This window comes from Pan troglodytes, chromosome 18, assembly GCF_028858775.2.
Source record: "Pan troglodytes isolate AG18354 chromosome 18, NHGRI_mPanTro3-v2.0_pri, whole genome shotgun sequence".
NCBI classification, from domain to species: domain Eukaryota; kingdom Metazoa; phylum Chordata; class Mammalia; order Primates; family Hominidae; genus Pan; species Pan troglodytes.
Window position 1 is genome coordinate 6,423,090 of NC_072416.2, and position 17,913 is coordinate 6,441,002.

The 17,913-nt window shown below is 45.4% G+C and overlaps 1 protein-coding gene across 9 annotated transcripts in view; it reads right to left on the reverse strand.

Annotated features, from left to right (window-relative positions):
* Window positions 1–17,913, reverse strand: part of CREBBP (CREB binding protein) — a 154,745-nt gene that overhangs the window by 49,070 nt on the left and 87,762 nt on the right. For 5 of the 9 annotated variants that reach the window (XM_523285.8, XM_009430213.5, XM_003314954.6 and 2 more), the window contains 7 exons: window positions 8,662–8,904; window positions 7,188–7,290; window positions 6,717–6,863; window positions 4,685–4,802; window positions 3,996–4,167; window positions 3,598–3,642; window positions 415–539 (listed from right to left, as the gene is read on the reverse strand). In XM_523285.8, the coding sequence (XP_523285.3) occupies window positions 415–539; window positions 3,598–3,642; window positions 3,996–4,167; window positions 4,685–4,802; window positions 6,717–6,863; window positions 7,188–7,290; window positions 8,662–8,904 (953 nt within the window). The remainder of the gene's footprint in view (window positions 1–414; window positions 540–3,597; window positions 3,643–3,995; window positions 4,168–4,684; window positions 4,803–6,716; window positions 6,864–7,187; window positions 7,291–8,661; window positions 8,905–17,913) is intronic. The other 4 variants (XM_054668793.2, XM_009430211.5, XM_054668795.2 and 1 more) reach the window with 1 other exon arrangement.

Here is a 17,913-nt window from a genome sequence, read left to right on the forward strand (position 1 = left end):
AAATGTCCTCTGAATAGAAATCAATAGCAGGCTATAATTTAAAGTTTAAGACATGCCTATGAGTTCTCTAAAGTGTTTAGAAAGCAGCCTCGGAACAGCGAGCTCTCAGTCAACAGATGCTGACAATTCCCTGCTGGCCACATATCTGAGGCTGCCTTCTCCAGCCTTGGAACTCCCACATTCTCACAAAGCCACACATTCCTATGAATTTGTTATTCCAATAAAAAAACTAACAGTCAAATAATTCTGTGTAGTAATAATTTTTTTAAAATGAGAGATGAAAGAAATAAAGCATAACCCAAATTCAAAGGAACAAGAACCACAGGATTCTCAAGTGACATGAATTCTGCTGCTTAGATAATGTTCCATGTGAGAGGGAGGGCTATCTGCAGCACAGCGAAAGAGAACACTCACCCCTGGCACTGAGCCCATGCTGTTCATCTGGACAGAGTGGTTCATTGGGGAGGCTGCACGAGGTCCCATGGGTGCTTGTGGCAACTGGACATTCCCCAAGGACATGGGGTTAAATGAATTCATCCCTGTAAATGTACCCACAACGGTTCATTAGGAAAAGCACCCACAGGAAAACAGAATTACAACTTGCTAAATAAACTCTAAGTAAAATAAGATGGAACGCACAGGCAACAGAAAACTGAAAAGAAATCACCCAATTAATCAATGAAGATGATGAAGGAACAGACTTCTCCATATCCAGAGAAAACGGCATCAATGTGGGGGTGGTGACGGTGGCATGGTGAGGGGTACCAGGGAAGGACGAGGACATGAAGGCATAAGGTTGGTAAGACAGGAACAAGTGAGACATTAAACGAGGCTGTGGTAGAGCTGAGCCAGAGGGCACAGTACCAAAGTGTCATAGCAACAAAGAGGGTGAGGAGGTGCCCTGAAAGGACAGCACCCCCACAATCTACAGAAGAGATGTTTCCAGAGACCAGGGCAAGCTTCTGTGCACACCCATACCTAATGCCTCTGGAGCAGCTGACGCCCATCATCCGAGGATTCCCAGTTCCTTGCTGGGTTTACATTCATTGTTAGAATCTGTGCTAAGACTCCAAATGTTTTTTTAATTTTGCAAGCACCTTAAGCATTAAGAAGTGCCCAAGGGTCAGCCGTCCTCAACCTTAGCCTCCTGTAGTTTACAGGAACACCACATCACTGAAAGACACTTCACAGCCAGTAAGTGTCTCCAGACTGCGGTGTCTAGTTCCTTCCAATTTCCAATAATACTCTGTAAACTCTGAGTTCTAAAGAAACACCAGTTCAAATTAGTCTTAGGACCAACACTAGAATCTGACAGAACCCTTTAGAGAATTTCTGGAAGGTGCTGCCTTAGCGCTGCTGTAGTCATGAGAAGGCTCAAAGGATGACTCACGGAGCACTACCTTCAATGGCTACCTAGCAATGGTACCCTCAAGTAACGGAGTGCCGATGCAGACCAGGAAGACTTTCCAGGGAGTCTATAATGTAAGCTTCCCCCCTCCTTGAGAATTTTTTTAAACACAATGAAAAACAATTACTAAGGAACAGCACTTAAAGAAATCTGTATTTACCCAGATGTGCTGGTAGGGAGGTTGCTAAGTGCATAACTAGAAAACATGTATTCCAATATTCTGCTGGTAAACAGCAGGCGCATCATACCCCACACCAGCAGCATCTTCCTATCCAGGCTGAAGTCCTGGACCAATCCCCAACACAGCATCCAGCCACTTTCCCAAGGCTCAATTTCTCTGACTCCTTGATTTCTTTCTTTTTTTTTTTGAGATGAGATTTCGCTCTTGTTGCCCAGGCTGGAGTGGAGTGGTGCGATCTCAACTCACTGCAGCCTCCGCCTCCTGGGTTCAAGAGATTCTCCTGCCTCAGCCTCCCGCATAGCTGGGATTACAGGTGTGCACCACCATGCCCGGCTAAATTTTGTATTTTTAATAGAGACGGGGGTTTCACCATGTTGGCTAGGCTGGTCTCAAACGCCTGACCTCAAGTGATTCTCCTGCTTCGGCCTCCCAAAGTGCTGGGATTACAGGTGTGAGCCACTGTGCCCAGCCTGACTCCTTGATTTCTTTCACCCCTCAAATCTAGACCATCAAAACAAGTCCCTGGTAAGTTTTTTTCCATAATATCAGCTTATCTACTATGTCTTTTCCAGGATGCAATACGAATACAACTTTTAAAATTATCTCTTCTACCTTCCCTCCCAAACTACTCTGCAAACCACAGCAAAGCCTCTTTCCTCAGAGTCTTCTGGATAATGTCACCACCTTGTTTCACAACCTGGAAAAATGTCCTCCTGCTTGGGTCTCAATGGTCAAGAGCTACAAGGTTTTCAAATGCTCCCTGCCCTAAAATAAAAATCACTGCTTCAACCAACCAAAAACCAGAGGCTCTCTACTTAAGAACCTTTCAAGGTTGTTGAGACAGCTGCTGACACCCCAACCTGGCACAGGACCTGTGTGTACACTCTCTCCAGAAGTTGACATCCAGCCAGCTGGGCTTAACCCCTAGGGCCAAGAGCAGCCCGTGCCGTCCCCATTTCAGCCTCTGCAAGTGCTCAGCAGTCTAGGACTGTCTTGCATGCTTCTCCTTCTCAGCATTCAGAAGCACTCCCTCCCCACATCTAGGGTGCTTCTTTCTCGGACTCTTCCTAAGAGTAACGTACCACGCCCCCTTCACCATCCATTAAAAAAATAAAAAGCTGGCCGGGTGCAGTGGCTCATGCCTGTAATCCCAGCACTTTGGAAGGCCAAGGTGGGCGGATCACAAGTTCACGCGATTGAGACCATCCTGGCTAACATGGTGAAACCCCATCTCTACTAAAAAAAAAAGATACAAAAAATTAGCTGGGCGTGGTGGCGGGCGCCTGTAGTCTCAGCTACTATGGAGGCTGAGGCAGGAGAATGGCGTGAACCCGGGAGGCGGAGCTTGTAGTGAGCCGAGATGGTGCCACTGCACTCCAGCCTGGGCAACAAAGTAAGACTCCGTCTCAAAAAAAGAAAAGAAAAGAAAAGAAAATAAAGTAAAATAAAAAGCTAAGGCCGGGTGCAGTGGCTCACTCCTGTAATCCCAGCACTTTGGGAGGCTGAGGTGGACGGATCACGGAGATCAAGACCATCCTGGCTAACACGGTGAAACCCCGTCTCTATTAAAAATACAAAAAATTAGCCACGCGTGGTGCTGGGCGCCTGTAGTCCCAGCTACTCAGGAGGCTGAGGCAGGAGAATGGTGTGAACCCAGGAGGCGGAGCTTGCAATGAGCCAAGATAGAGCCACTGCACTCCAGCCTGGGCGACAGAGCGAGACTCCATCTCAAAAAAATAAAAATAAAATAAAATAAAATAGAAATAAATAAATAAATAAATAGCTAAATACTGCTTCTTATCTCTTGGAAGATCTTTCCTATAATCTCCAAACTTCATACTATAAACATATCCATACTACCTGTAGAACTGAATTCTGCTTATCAGCAAAAAGGAATGGAAAGAAGAAAGGGTTAGAAAGAAATATACAGCGGTAGAGGAAAAAACAGTGAAAGTTATGGCTGTTGAATGTAAAACTAAAATATGATTCACCACAAACAGTTCAATACCTTGAGAAACTTGCATGCGATTCACTGGCAGGGACAGGGGTCCATCTATGGTGGCAAAACAAAAACAAAAACAAAACCACCCTAGTTATTTAATATAATCCTTGATTCAGGAATAGGAAATTTCTTATTAGGACTTCAAACTTAAAAGGGAAAACAGCCAATAGGTCCAAAAGCACGTGTGTTCCAATGCCAGCGCACCCTGTAAAGGGCCTTCCCAAGAGAGAAACTCAGTGTCCCAACACAGCCTGAGGCAGGTGGTCAGGGCCACTGCCACATCAACAGCTTCTGCAGGGCATGCATCAGATATTCTAATTCTCTGTTCTTAGAAATACACCCCAAACACGAAGGAAAACCAAGGAAACAGGCTAAGGGATGGCAGTAGGAAATAAAATCCTTACTTGGAGGTCTCACAGGTTGTGCCTGTGGAATCACAGGGGGCTGAGCCCCCGGGGCTGGTAAGGCTGGCTGGTTCCCCAAGATGCCTTGTTTATGTAAACGCGACCTCCGTTTTTCTTCTAGTTCTTTTTGTATCTTGTAGATTTTCTCTGCTAATAAGTGATAATATTCATCCTAAAAAGCAATAATATTCAATATGAAACAGTTAAAACTGTAAAAAGCAACTGAATGATCTGTGTTGTAGGTTCTAACTAATGAACTTCCTCATTGAGTACACTGGCAAAAGTAGTATGCAAATACCTGATACACCAGAAGCCCACATTCTTGCTGAATTCCCAATGACTTTATAGGACATATCAAATAGTAGGTACTTAATACATGTTCCATTTCATTCAAATGAACTTCTTGAATATTCACTGATGCTAACAATATTACACCACCACCTACTATGAAAAATATATCCCATGGATATAATGTAAATTTATATACTCCATGCACCAATGTAGCTAATCAAGAGAGTTCTGCAGGAAATTTGTGTCTTATCTGGGAAGTCTCCTTGGTCAGTGGCCTCAAGGTGAGGAGTCTGTCCCAACTACATAGATTCCACTATTTCCAGATAACAAAGCAGACAAATGTAGTGCTGTCTACTACAGATGCTGTAGAGGCCAGAGCACGGTAAACAGCAACCTACCCTGCTGTTGGCAGACTCGTACATGTCCCCTTCCACTTTCTTAGCATAGGCTACCAGGTTTTCCATGCGGCGATCCTTTAGAGCTGCGGGATCAGGTGTTGGGAAGATGGCTTGGACGCTGAAAGGATAACACATCTATCAAACTACTTTTTTTCTTTCTTCTTTTTTTTAAAGACATGGGGTTTCGTCCAGGCGCGGTGGCTCACGCTTGTAATCCCAGCACTTTGGGAGGCTGAGGCGGGAGAATCACCTGAGGTCAGCAGTTTGAGATCCGCCTGGCCAACGTGGTGAAATCCTGTCTCTACTAAAAATACAAAAATTAGCTGGGCATGGTGGTGGATGCCTGTAATCCCAGCTACTCGGGAGGCTGAGGCAAGAGAATTGCTTGAACCCGGGAGGCAGAGGTTGCAGTGAGCTGAGATCGTGCCATTGCACTCCAGCCTGAGCGACAGAGTGAGACTCCATATCAAAAAAAAAAAAAAAAAAAAAAAAAAAAAGACACAGGGTCTTGCTCTATCGCCCAGGCTGGAGTACAGTGGCATGATCATAGCTCACTGCAACTTTGAACTCCTGGGCTCAATGATCTTCCCACCTCAGCCTCTAAAGTAAGCTGGGAAGTACAGGTGCACACCACCATGCCTGGCTAATTTTTAAATTTTCTGTAGAGATGGAGTTTTATTATGTTGCCCCGGCTGGCCTGAACTCCTGGGCTCACACAATCCTCCCACCTCAGCCTCCCAAAGCACTGGAATTACACGTGGGGGCCACTGCACCTGGCCTGAAGCTACTTCCAATGCCGTCAAATAAGCACTACAAAATCAGGATCATGTATCTCTGGTGGCAATACAGTGTGGAGAGAAATGCCAAGCCTCTCTTGCCTAGCATATCAATACATGAATGATGTTAACTCCCTGGAGACAATCCTGACCTATCAACTTATCTACACATCAAACACATCAACATTTTGCTATTAACAAGTATGTGCTGGGTCATTTCCAGAGTAACACGATTTTCAAATCCCTAATTTTTAAACTACTTATTACTAAAAAAAATTTGATCAAAATAAGGAAGGGAAAAAACTCAAAGGGAATGTAAGTCTAGCTCATTTAAAATAACTAGCTCAACAAAGTTAGGCTTGGTGTAGTGGCTCATGCCACCCAGCACTTTGGGAGGCCAAGGCAAGAGGATTACTTGAGGCCAGGAGTTTGAGACCAGCTTGGGGAACCTGGCAAGACTCCGTCTCTCTCTCTCAACAACAACAACAACAAAAAGGCCGGGTGCGGTGGCTCATAATCCCAGCACTTCGGGAGGCTGAGGTGGACGCATCACTTGAGGTCAGGAGTTTGAGACCAGCCTGGCCAGCGTGGTGAAACCCTGTCTCTACCAAAAACACAAAAACTAGCTGGGGGTGGTGGCATGTGTTTGTAATCCCAGGTACTCGGGAGGCTGAGGCAGGAGAATCACTTGAACCTGGGAGGTGGAGGTTGCAGTGAGCTAAGACTGTGCCACTGTACTCCAGTCTAAGCAACAGAGCGAGACTCTGTCTCAAAAAAAAAAAAAAAAAGTTAACTGTTAACTTTCCGTTATGTTAACTAACTGTAAGGTGATAATGACATCCCATCTATACTCTAAACTTTTCCAATTCTGAGGGGTCTCCACAACTAGAATCTGGAACTACAAAATAAGGTGAGGCTCTTGAGCTAACCCCAGCCCCCTCACGCAGCCTAAAGTGCAGAAGCACATTAAGGCCAGGCTGCACTGAGGGTCTTTGCCTCGGTGATAGGGGCTGCAAGTCAGTGCCCCTTGGCAGTACAGAGCCACCAATGCTCTCTTTGTCACCCCCGCTCACCGAGGACATAGAGTGTGGGAATCTCTGGCCTGCCTAGGGCTGCCAGAACTCTACCAGCAGTGAGAGTGGCTCCCTAAATAAGCACGTGACTTGTATAGGCTCCTAGGGTACTGTCATCTGGTAGCCAATGGGCAACACAGGAATAAAATCAAACATCTATGAAACTGCAAAACTGTTACGTACAGTTTATGCACTAGATGGCTCCGCAGGTCCTGAGTGACATGTTCGTGCCAGCCTTTCCTTACACCGGTGCTAGAAGGAGGAGCTGCTGTTGGTATAGTGCTGAGGGTTCCAATGTTACCAGAGTTGGAGCCATCGTTCATCAGTGGGCTAAGGAGGAAATAAAGACACTTCATCCATCTACTGAAGTGACTCAAACACACTTTGTCTAGTAAGGTTCTTCTACCACCACATGTGACTTTTAAAAGTTTAAGTCAGGAGAGCCAAGTGATGTAAATAAATAAAACTTAAACTATGTTTAATCTATTATCTGCTCTACATTTATAATTAAAGAAAAAAAGGAAAACAGCATTCACCCCTCACCACCCCATTTAAACTATTTTCTCTGCCACACATTTAGAAAGAATCAGTTTTGTGTGGTTCTCAGTCCATGCTCCTGTTGGACTGTCACTCAGAACTGAAACAGGGTCTTACTTTGTGGCCCCCAGGGAAGTCGGAAGAGCTGATTCTGAAATCAAGTTTGGGGGCTGCTGATCTGTTGTTATTCCTCCTGCTGGAATGTTCATTGGATTATTTCCTTTAAAGACAGAAAAGAAATCAATCAACAGTTAAATTTTAATATATACTTCAAAGTTTTGATGACAGATAACCAACATGCCACCATATAAACAATTGGTGATTATTTAAATAAGTGATTCTGGCCAGTTATAGTAAGCACTGCGGCAGGAACTCTGAGTGTCATATTTTCAATAATGGTAATCAACGTGCACAAATAATCAGTAGACACCCTCCCCACTCTACTTTGTAACCAAAGTAAGGTGTGTTTATGGAGGTTAGCTGGTATCTAAGTGAAAAAGTTATAAATGACCCATATGCAGCCTCTTACTTTCATTCTGCTTCATTAGTATCGCTCCTGAGTGACTCAGCTGCACTGACACACACCTCTGTGTCTCCACCCCCAATATCAGAAAATAAAATCATAGAAATTAAGCTCAGGAAAAAAATATAGAGGTCAATTTGTCTACAATCTTCCTATTAAACGAAACGAAAGCTGAGACTAAAAAAGGTTAAGCTAGTCCCAAATTATACCATCAACAGGAGAGGAGTTAGATTAACACTTGGGTCTCAGGATTCTAACTCAGTCTCCTGGCCAGTATTAGTTAGACATTCATTAGGGCAGTTGTTTTCCAGAAAGCAACAAGTAAGATGACTTTAGCTGGGCATATTTTAAGGAGTAATTTTTAAGTGTAAAATAGTTACTCTATTAGGGAAAGAACAAAACTAGCACAACTAGTCAGCCAGTCTTGACTTCACAGACATCACTGCTTAGCTTAAGCCTAAATGTAAAGGGACTGTGTCCACTTAAAGAAAAATATTAAGGAAACCATATGCAGACATGGCAAAATCATGGCGATGTGTGAGCAAACGATCAAAGGCTGGCAAATAATGGGCTGGGGTGACAAAAGAAATGCTGACATGTCCAGCAGCCTGAGCCAAGAGTTTCCAGGACTCCTGTCATTAACCTGCTGAAGTCCAGGCTGGTCACTTCCAACTGAGGGGTAGACCCTAACCAAGATGTGTGAGAAACTGGCAAACACAAGTACTCCAACAAATAAATGACAACAGTCAGCATGAGGCGTCCAGTCAGCATCCTGACTTGTGAGATCTGCATTCTGAGGCACATGGCACATTCTTTATGAAAACTGTCCAGAAAGAAGTGGCACAGCAAGCAACAAAAACACTGCTTCATTTGCAAATGCTGCTCTTTTTATAAGCATGTAACATTTTCCTTGCATCAGATACTTCAGCTTTTTCCTGGGAGATTTTTTATTTCAACCACTGTAGTAAAAAACACAAAACAAACTGAAAACTGCCTTGGGTTCCATCGCTCCATTCCCTTTGCTGCATTTGGACAAGTAAGAACGAAGTTGAGAGTTCCTTCACCTACCCAGGGGGTTGAGAGTCCTCATCTGCTGGTGGGTTTGAGGCTGTGCTGGTTGCTGGCCAGGAACCTGAGGCTGCAGCTGCGTCTGGGGCTGGTTCATGTAGGGGAGTCCGAGAGCAGCATAGGCTCGCTGCATGGAGCTGGGGTCTATGGGATTTGGGTTACTTAAAGAAGTGGCATTCTGTTGCCCTGTGCCAACAGAACCAATTGTGTTTTGAATTCCACTAGCTGGAGACCCCAGGATGGCTATAACGACAAACAGACAGACAGACAAAAAAGAGAGGTAAGTAAAAGGGAGAAGCCCACGAATGATTTAAAAACTATTGAGAAGCAAATACATTTCATCAAAATACTATACATGAATATCATAAAGCAGTAAACAAGGCTAGGGAGAAAGGAACTGTGCTGAAGGACTCATTTATTCTGCCTAGCAGTAAGTGAGGAACAAAAAGTTAAAGAAAAGTCAAGTTTCTATCTTAGCAAGCAACAGACCATAAAATCTCACAGATAACACTTGAAAAAAATTATTATGTCTTATAACCTAGAGACTCCTCAAGAAGTCAGTTCCAGGGAGTGGCAAATGTATGACAAGGGAAACGTCTGATTCTCTGGGGACCAGCAGACACCTCTGAGATGAACAGAGGAGCCCCCTCCTGTTGACCCCAACCCTGTCCTTCACTGCTCACCTGCACAGGTACAGAGGGCTTAAGAGAAGGAGCAGAGATGATACCTGGTTGGTCAGTTTTGATTAATAAATCTATAATGTGCTCTTCCAAATCACATAATTGCAAGTCCTTGAAACGTACACAAACAATGACAGCATGGACATATCCTTCTGATGGGATTCCTATGCAGCAGAGCACCATGCTGAGCTCTCCAGCTACATGAAGCTGTTCAAGAAATACTGTACTTGATTGATTGACTGACTGAGCTGTTTGAAATTAAGGTTGGAGTGAGGCTTCGCAATTCTGCATGGGTCTTATTATCCAGGGGCTACCTCAGCACCTCTGATATTCAGGAGGTGGCTCTGCCTCACGTGGCCAAAGTCAGCTTCTGCTACTGAGGCCCACTGCTGGCTGGCAGGGAAGCTGCCCCATCCAGCTAGCTAACCCCAGGAGACTAAAGGAAAAACTGGTGTCAACATAAGGAGCTCCATCCCAAAGGGCTTCCAAGGTAATGGAGAGACAACTCCAAACTTGCATCAACTTGGACATTTCAAGGTCAATTCATCTACCCACCTACCTACCCACCTGTTACCTGTTTGCCAGCCCCCTCATCTGTCGCAACAACCCAAATGCTGTTGTGTGAAAATTTATCATATGGCAGAAGTTCTATATGATACCATTTATTCGTATTTTTGAGTTCCTTTCTAACTTCCACAAATTTTAGAGTCATGTTAAAAATAGCATCTTATAGTGTTGTTGCTATAACACACCATTTTTGATACATAAAACACGACCACAAAGCCTTTCTTTCAAATCCCAACCACTACGTGTAACAGTAATATTCTCACATTCAACCATCAGCACACCTATAATAACCCCAATACCTACCAGAGCAACTTAATTAAACTAAAATGTGTGAAAAAAAATTCCTGGTAATTATACATTCCATACTATTAACTTTTCTAATAATGATATTCAGATCAACTCATTAACACTCATCAGACACAACTACATACACCAAGCACTCGTTAACATAAATGAAAAGCAACTCCCAAGGTGCACTTTATGACAAGTGTGTAGCTGAAGTAAGTCATGCACAATACCTTTAAAAGTATTCTAATACTTACTACTCCCCAAAACTTTAAACATGTGTCCACCATACTTCTGAAACCGACATCCTACATTTTTAAGAAGCACTATGGTATAGAAATCAAAGTTAACAGTGGTAGGATTGTTTATTTTTCTACAACCTTGCGATGTAAGGAAGAACAGGGCTACGCTATATTTAACACACATGGTGATGGACTGTGGAGAAGAACTTAAAAGAAACCAAGTATGGAGCCTTCCATTTCCCGTAAACCCTTTATTGACTTCTTCCTACTACATTTCTCTTTTATCCACACCTCCCCAAGTGCCATCTACTTAACTAAAATGCCCCACCTTACAGTGAATGCCACTCCTAAGCCCACAGCCACTTACAGGGCAGCCAACGCCTCATACTCACATAGGCCTCCCACGGAAGCTGCTGACATGTTCACTGCATTTTGTGTTAGAGGCATTCATTTTCTAAACGTAAACATTATTATATTTTTATTTTAAAAGAAAATATACCCATGAGAAGCATTTGGAACTCATCATTTCTAAAATTCAGAAGCAAAGGAAATTAATTATGAACAAATAAAGAAGGTCTCTGCCATTTAAGCATGGCTGAATTTGAAGTCCAAATGATGCTATTAGATGAAATGACACAAATACTGAAGGGTAAGGGTGCTCAGGCATTCACTGCAGGGTGATGGCTGACTGAAAGGGGAGTCACTATGTATAAGCCACCATCAACTGTACTGCAACCTCAAGGTGCTCCAAGTGCTCCATGGTGGTATTCCCAATCCCTCTCTGAAATCCCACAGTGACTCCTGTACCCCTGCTTGTCTTTAGACACTGACCCTTCGTGTATTCACTCACTCACGTGACAGACTCAGTGAGTACACTCTGCCAGGCTCCCAGACATGGTGTGGGCACAATCTCTGCATTCCCTGAGCCTAGGGACAACAGATTATCTAATAATCACCTAATGCACCCAAACTGCACCTTGGAACCCTGGGACAGGGAAAATCAGGCTCATGTCACGTTCCCTGTGCATCCCTGAAAGGTGGGATTAATGTCAAATTCGGTTTTGCTCTTCACCACCTGCCACATGGGCCACGTAACCTGCTGTGCAGAGTCCAGGGGACGTGCCAGCTATAGCACAGCGGCCAGCACACCATGGGCCCTCGCAGAGCAGCCCATGGAGTGTCTTGGAACTGAACAGAAATGCACGGAGATTGGTCCATCTACCTGGCATCCCTAAGGATGAAGTTTCTCTATTTATCCTTTCTGTATTATTGCCACTTAACTTCTTCCAATGTCAAGGCCGTGTGCTCATTTGGCCATTTCTACATCTTTCTTCCTCGCTAGAGCATAAAGCTCTAACTTTTAGGAAGTCACAACACACCTGCAATGCACTAACACAGTGGCTGGGTTCTTCTGGGCCCATCAGGCAACACTCCTGTCCTGGATATTGACCTCTTTAAAGCTCCCCAACATCCCCTAGTCTCACCACCCCTTCTGATGTTGCTGAAGAAGGAGCCTATGACCTATGAACAAAAGGCCAGGTTTTATAGCAGGCTCTTTCTCGGACTCACCTGCCACTCTTCATGCACAAACAATGTTCCACTAAGAGGCCGGGTACGGCCAAGTGTAACTGGGTGCAGTGGCTCATGCCTGTAATCCCAGCACTTTGGGAGGCCGAGGCAGGTGGATCACTTGAGGTCAGGAGTTCGAGACCAGCCTGGCTAATAACATGGTGAAACCCCATCTCTATTAAAAATACAAAAATTAGCTGAGTGTGGTGGTGCGTGCCTGTCATCTCAGCTACTTGGGAGGCTGAGGCAGGAGAACCGCTTGAACCTAGGAGGTAGAAGTTGCAGTGAGCTGAGATCGCGCCACTACACTCCAGCCTGGGCAACAGAGAGACTCTGTCTCAAAAAACAAAAGAAAAAAGGAATGTTCCACTAAGAGGTTTTCTGTACAGTCTATGTTGCTGATGCAAAGCACTCAGTTACTCAGACAACTTAAGCCCCTAATCATTCTCAATAAAACTGAACTCCATTTGGAAATTCAGTGAAAACGGACACGAATCAAATCTCCAAACTTTGTGAGGGTAGGGGGAGACAGACCATGAAGCAGAGCAGTAGTTGCTACAGCTGATGCTTCAGCAGCACGAGAGTGAGCCACGGGGTCACCCAACGCAGGCCAGAAACACAGTGCTTGCGGGAGGCGAAACTTGTGTATGGGGAAGGCCAGCTGTAGGGCTTGAGTCCACCTGGTTTTGGTATACCTGGGGTGTCCTGGAACCAGTTTCCCAAGGATACCAAGACACTTAGATTTCTACTAAAAAAGCAATGCTAGAATTTATTCAGGTGGCTCACGCCTGTAATCCCAGCACTTTGGGAGTATGAGGGTGGGGAGATCACCTGAGGTCAGGAGTTCAAGACCAGCTTGGACAACATGGTGAAACCCCATCTCTACTAAAAATACATAAAGTAGCCAGGCATGGTGGCATGTGCCTGTAATCCCAGCTACTCGGGAGGCTGAGGCAGGAATCGCTTGAACTAGGGAGACGGAGGTTGCGGTGAACTAAGATCGCGCCACTGCACTCTAGCCTGGGCAACAGAGTGAGACTTCGTCTCAAAAAAAAAAAAAAAAGAATTTATTCAGACCTGCAGCCATCTCTACAAAGTTGCTGGTGGCACCACCGTACCTTGCGGGCATTGCGTGGGCCAGGACCTACTTCCTACCTGGCACCTTCCTATGCACTGCGTGGGGCACGACAGTGAAGAGAAGCACTGAGGGGAACCCAGGCACTGCCAGGCTGGAGACTCAGCCTCCTATCAGGCACGGCCACAAGCCCTCAAGCAAAAGGCTTTCTTCAGAAGCCAAGTGACACTGGCGCAGTGACACTGCTCCTTGCTAGCAAGGAGAAAAGCTGTTCAGATGAAACACATCACCCACGACCCTTTGGTGCTTAAGTCAGGGTCAATCAAGCCCACCATTCTCTCTACAGCCTTCAGATTCTGCTCCTTGCTGTCCCCCATCCCACTACAGTCTGTCAAAAGAGGTGAAAATCTCTGAAGGGCCCTCAAGTGAACAAAGGGCCTGCTCCACACACACTCACTGGGCACCTGATGGGCTATTCGATGAGTGGCAGTTCAAAGGAGGGAGATCCTGACTCCATATAAAAAAAGGAGGTTTTTTTTTTTTGTTTGTTTTGTTTTGTTTTGTTTTTTTTGAGACGTAGTCTTGCTCTGTCGCCCAGGCTGGAGTGCAGTGGTGCGATCTTGGCTCACTGCAACCTCTGCCTCCCGGGTTCATCAAGTCATTCTCCTGCCTCAGCCTCCCACCTCAGGATACCGAGTAGCTGGGACTACAGGCGCATGCTGCCATGCCCAGCTAATTATTTGTATTTTAGTAGAGACGGGGTTTCACTGTGTTGCTCAGGCTGGTCTTGAACCTGAGCTCAGGCAATCCGCCTGTCTCACTCAGCCTCCCAAAGTGCAAGGATTACAGACGTTAGCCACTGCGTCCGGCCAAAAGGAGGTGTTTTAAACAATCTGAGGCACCTACAGATGGAACATGTTGCCAGGTGAAGCAGTGGGAGCTACACTCATGGAGATGCCGGGCAGCAGCTGGGGCCACGGCTGACGCAGCCGGGACAGTGCATGCATTAGGCTGGCTCTGGGGCCGACCCTGCGCACTTGCTTCAACAGTCCCTGGGGGACTCTAGGTTGGAAAACCCCTGGTCTCTCTCTCAGAGAATGACTCAAACCCTCTCACCAGCACTGGCCCAGATACCTGGTCTTTCAAGGCATCCAGAGCAGTGCATCCCAGATTTTAATGTGCACACTAATCACCCAGGATTTTTATAAAAATGCAGGTTTTAATATAAGAGGTCTCAAATGGGGGCCCAATTTCTTTATTGCTTACAACCCGGGAGCACCTCTATGGCTTCCCTGAGGCCTACATTTTGAGCAGCAAGAACTTCACAAGTGAGGCAGCATAAGCCCCAAGAGGGGAACCTGCTCACGGGTCCCAAAGCCCAGTCCTCCATGCCACTCTGTGCACTGAATTTACTGGAGGTCAGATGCCAGGATTGACATAAGATACTTATCTTGGCAAGTCCTAATTATTCAACAAAAATTGAATATTGCTATAAGGGATGGTTAACTCGAGATCAGTGATTACAGAATCTTTAAAAAACAATTCAAGGAAAAATCGAATGAGGCCAGGCGCGGTGGCTCACACCTGTAATCCCAGGACTTTTGGGAGGTCAAGGTGGGAAGATCACTTGAGCTCAGGAGTTCGAGACAAGCCTGAGCAACATGGTGAAACCCTATCTCTACAAAAAATACAAAAATTAGCCAGGTATGGTGGCAGATGCCTGCAGTCCCAGGTACTCAGGAGGCTGAAGTGGAATGACTGCTTGGGCCCGAGAGGTTGAGGCTGCAGTGAGACTTGGCTATGCCACTGCATGCCAGTCTGGATGACAGAGCAAGACTCCGTCTCAAAACAAACCAACCAACCAAACAAAACTCAACACAGACCAAAAAGGTAATCAATGGTCTGGGCTTCATTTCAAAGAACCTCAGATTAGCTCCACAGGTGATTCTGGAAGGTTCTCTCAGTGGAGACATTAATCACAGAAGTTAAGAGAGTGGAGCATGTGCTGACCAAGGAAGTGTGCATCAGGTAAGACCAGCACTGGCCTGTGGGAAACACTGCCTAAAAAGCAGAGTCCCGGGGCCCCTAAGGCAGTCTCCACAGAGCGAGCACAGGTGGGTCTCGGCAGAGTCCCTGAGGCTTCCAGGAGCTCATCACAGTCCACCTTTCTGTTCACCTCGTTTGCACAGGAACCCCAGTCCAGTCAAATGCATGCCCTCACAAGCTGTGCACTGTGCAGACACTGTCACCACTGTCTGAAATGTTCTTCCTTTGTTATTCTGTTTGCACTGGGCTCCACCAAGTCCCACCTTTCTCTATAAAGTAGTCAGGTGCGCTCCAATTCTCCTCGAAAAGAATGCCGATTGCACTGACTTGTCTCTACTTCAGTCCTTTGAGGGAGGTCACCCTTACGTTATTTTTAACATATATATTGTCTTCAAAACCCAACCTTAAGCCAACGTAGGGTCAGATTCACATTTTCCTCTCTGGGTTCCTAACTCAAGAGTTCACACACGATAAGCATAATTTGCTTTGGGAGAAGAGAAAAAACAATAAAATTTACAAAAAGGATATTGCTGAAACCTTGTCAATCATACTTTTGTAAAAAAAAACTACCAAAACCTTGCAGCAAGTTAATCTAAATCTTCCTTGTGACTTTATAAAATCATCCTGGTAATATCTTACATTCTGACTAGTAGAAAACCTGTGGTTTACCACTTGACAGAGCATGCACAGAATCAATTTTCACAACACTCAGGCAGTTATAAGGATGGTTAAAAAAAAAAAACCACATACGCTTCTTTTTTCTTTTAAAACAAAAACCACATAAGTGTTTCTTAAAAAGAGAAATCACCAAAGTTTACAACTGTCATGGTAGTATGTACTAAAAACAAAAGATCCTCAAAAAGCCACACCCCCAAATTAAAGTTAAGAGTAAAATTCTAGCTCATTATTCATAGAATATTGTATAACTACAAACTTGACAATGAATATTTTGGCACTTAAAGAGCCTATTACTGAAATGTGCCCTAAAACACAAGAAATTTAGCCATCACAATATACTAAAGAAAAAACTTTTACAGTAACGTGGGAGGAAAAACAGACTGTATTCCATTAGAACTACTGTCCCAAATATCTGGTTCTAGAAGACCCAGGATTCCAGAATGTCACTTTATATAAAAAATGTCCAGGGAAATTGTTTATTAATTCAAATTTTAGTCAATCAAAGAATAATTTAACTGACTTTTAGGAAACTGGCTTTTTTTTTTTTTTTTTTTTTTTTGAGACAGAGTTTCGCCCTTGTTGCCCAGGCTGGAGTGCACTGGCGTGATCTCAGCTCACCGCAACCTCCGCCTCCCAGGTTTAAGTGATTCTCCTGCCTCAGCCTCCCAAGTAGCTGGAATTACAGGCATGCGCCACCACGCCCGGCTAATTTTGTGTTTTTAGTAGAGACTGGTCTCCAACTCCCAACCTCAGGTGATCTGCCCACCTCGGCCTCCCAAAGTGTTGGGATTACAGGCGTGAGCCATTGCGCCTGGCCAGGAAACTGGCTTTTAAAGGAAACTCGTTGTGGTTCTTCTGTAGGGAGGCAGATAACAGGCCCCATTACCCTGGCATTTCTCTTCTCTATGACAGGGACACCCTGCTTTAAAGGAAGCAGGGTCAGCGTCAGCTCGCTGCCTACTCCCTCGCCGCCAGAGGGAGGTGGGCTGGACTCAGTAAAAGGAAAACCACGGGGGCTGTCACTGGCACGCCACTCCACAGTACTCTTAGGAACAAAGCACTTTTTCCATCTTTCCCTGGGCCACTCAGAAACAACCAGAAAGAAAAGCAGCACATGTTCTCCAGGCAGCTGCGGGGTCTTGAGGAAGGATGATCAAGAAGAATGAGAGGAATGAACACGTAATACACAAAACAGGGGAGGGTGGCAAGATGGCACAGACGAGATGGAGGAAGATGAGGAAGACTGTGCTGTGCTGGAAGGGTCGCTAAGGGTACAGCTCCAGCCAGAGGGGACAGGAGATTGAAGGGCACTTCCTAGCTGTCCGAAACTGAATGACACACCCAAAGACCACAGTTTTACCTCTAAAATGACAGGAAGATGGTTGAAAAACGGGAGGGAGGTTCATCCTTCTTACTGCCTGAAGCCTACAAATGGCAGGGAGCCCCAGAGCCCCAGGCGGACCTCCCAACAAGCAGGGATCGCTGCGTAACCAGCCGTGCCGAGGGCTACAGACAACCTAGACAACGGCAAAACGACTGGGGTGATCACGATGCAGCAGCCCTAGGGCAGAGGCTCTCACTGTGAAGCAGAGTGAATGTTTAGTTATACAAAGAGTTCTGGGGACCATAGCTCCACGTAGAGGGAAACCTTCACAAATGTCTGTGTGGGATTTTATACTGACCCAGACTGACTGACAGAGCCTTCAAAATTTACTTCAGGATAAGGGCTTTCCAATTCCAAAAGAAGTATCCCCTCTATCCCCCTCCCTAAGACGTCACTGCCATTATAGCGACATGGAATTTAAATTCTCATGTATGGAGTAACTGTCAGGAAATACCATGTCTTCGTGTTGGCTCAGTGAACAAAGTGACTCTGCTGTTCCATGCTGCTTCAAGTGCGTGTATGCAGGGGGCAGGGAGAGGGAGAGGCAGTGAGTGAGTCAGGGTCCAACATTATCACAGCCGTTCCTGACACGGAGAGCCCGCCTGCCCTCTGAGCTTGGCTGTACCTTGGGATGCTGTCCGCCCTACCTCACCCTGCACTCCGTGGCTCATAACCCCTGCCCACTCCCTACCTACTCTCTGAATTTTCTTTAGAAACAACTTCTAT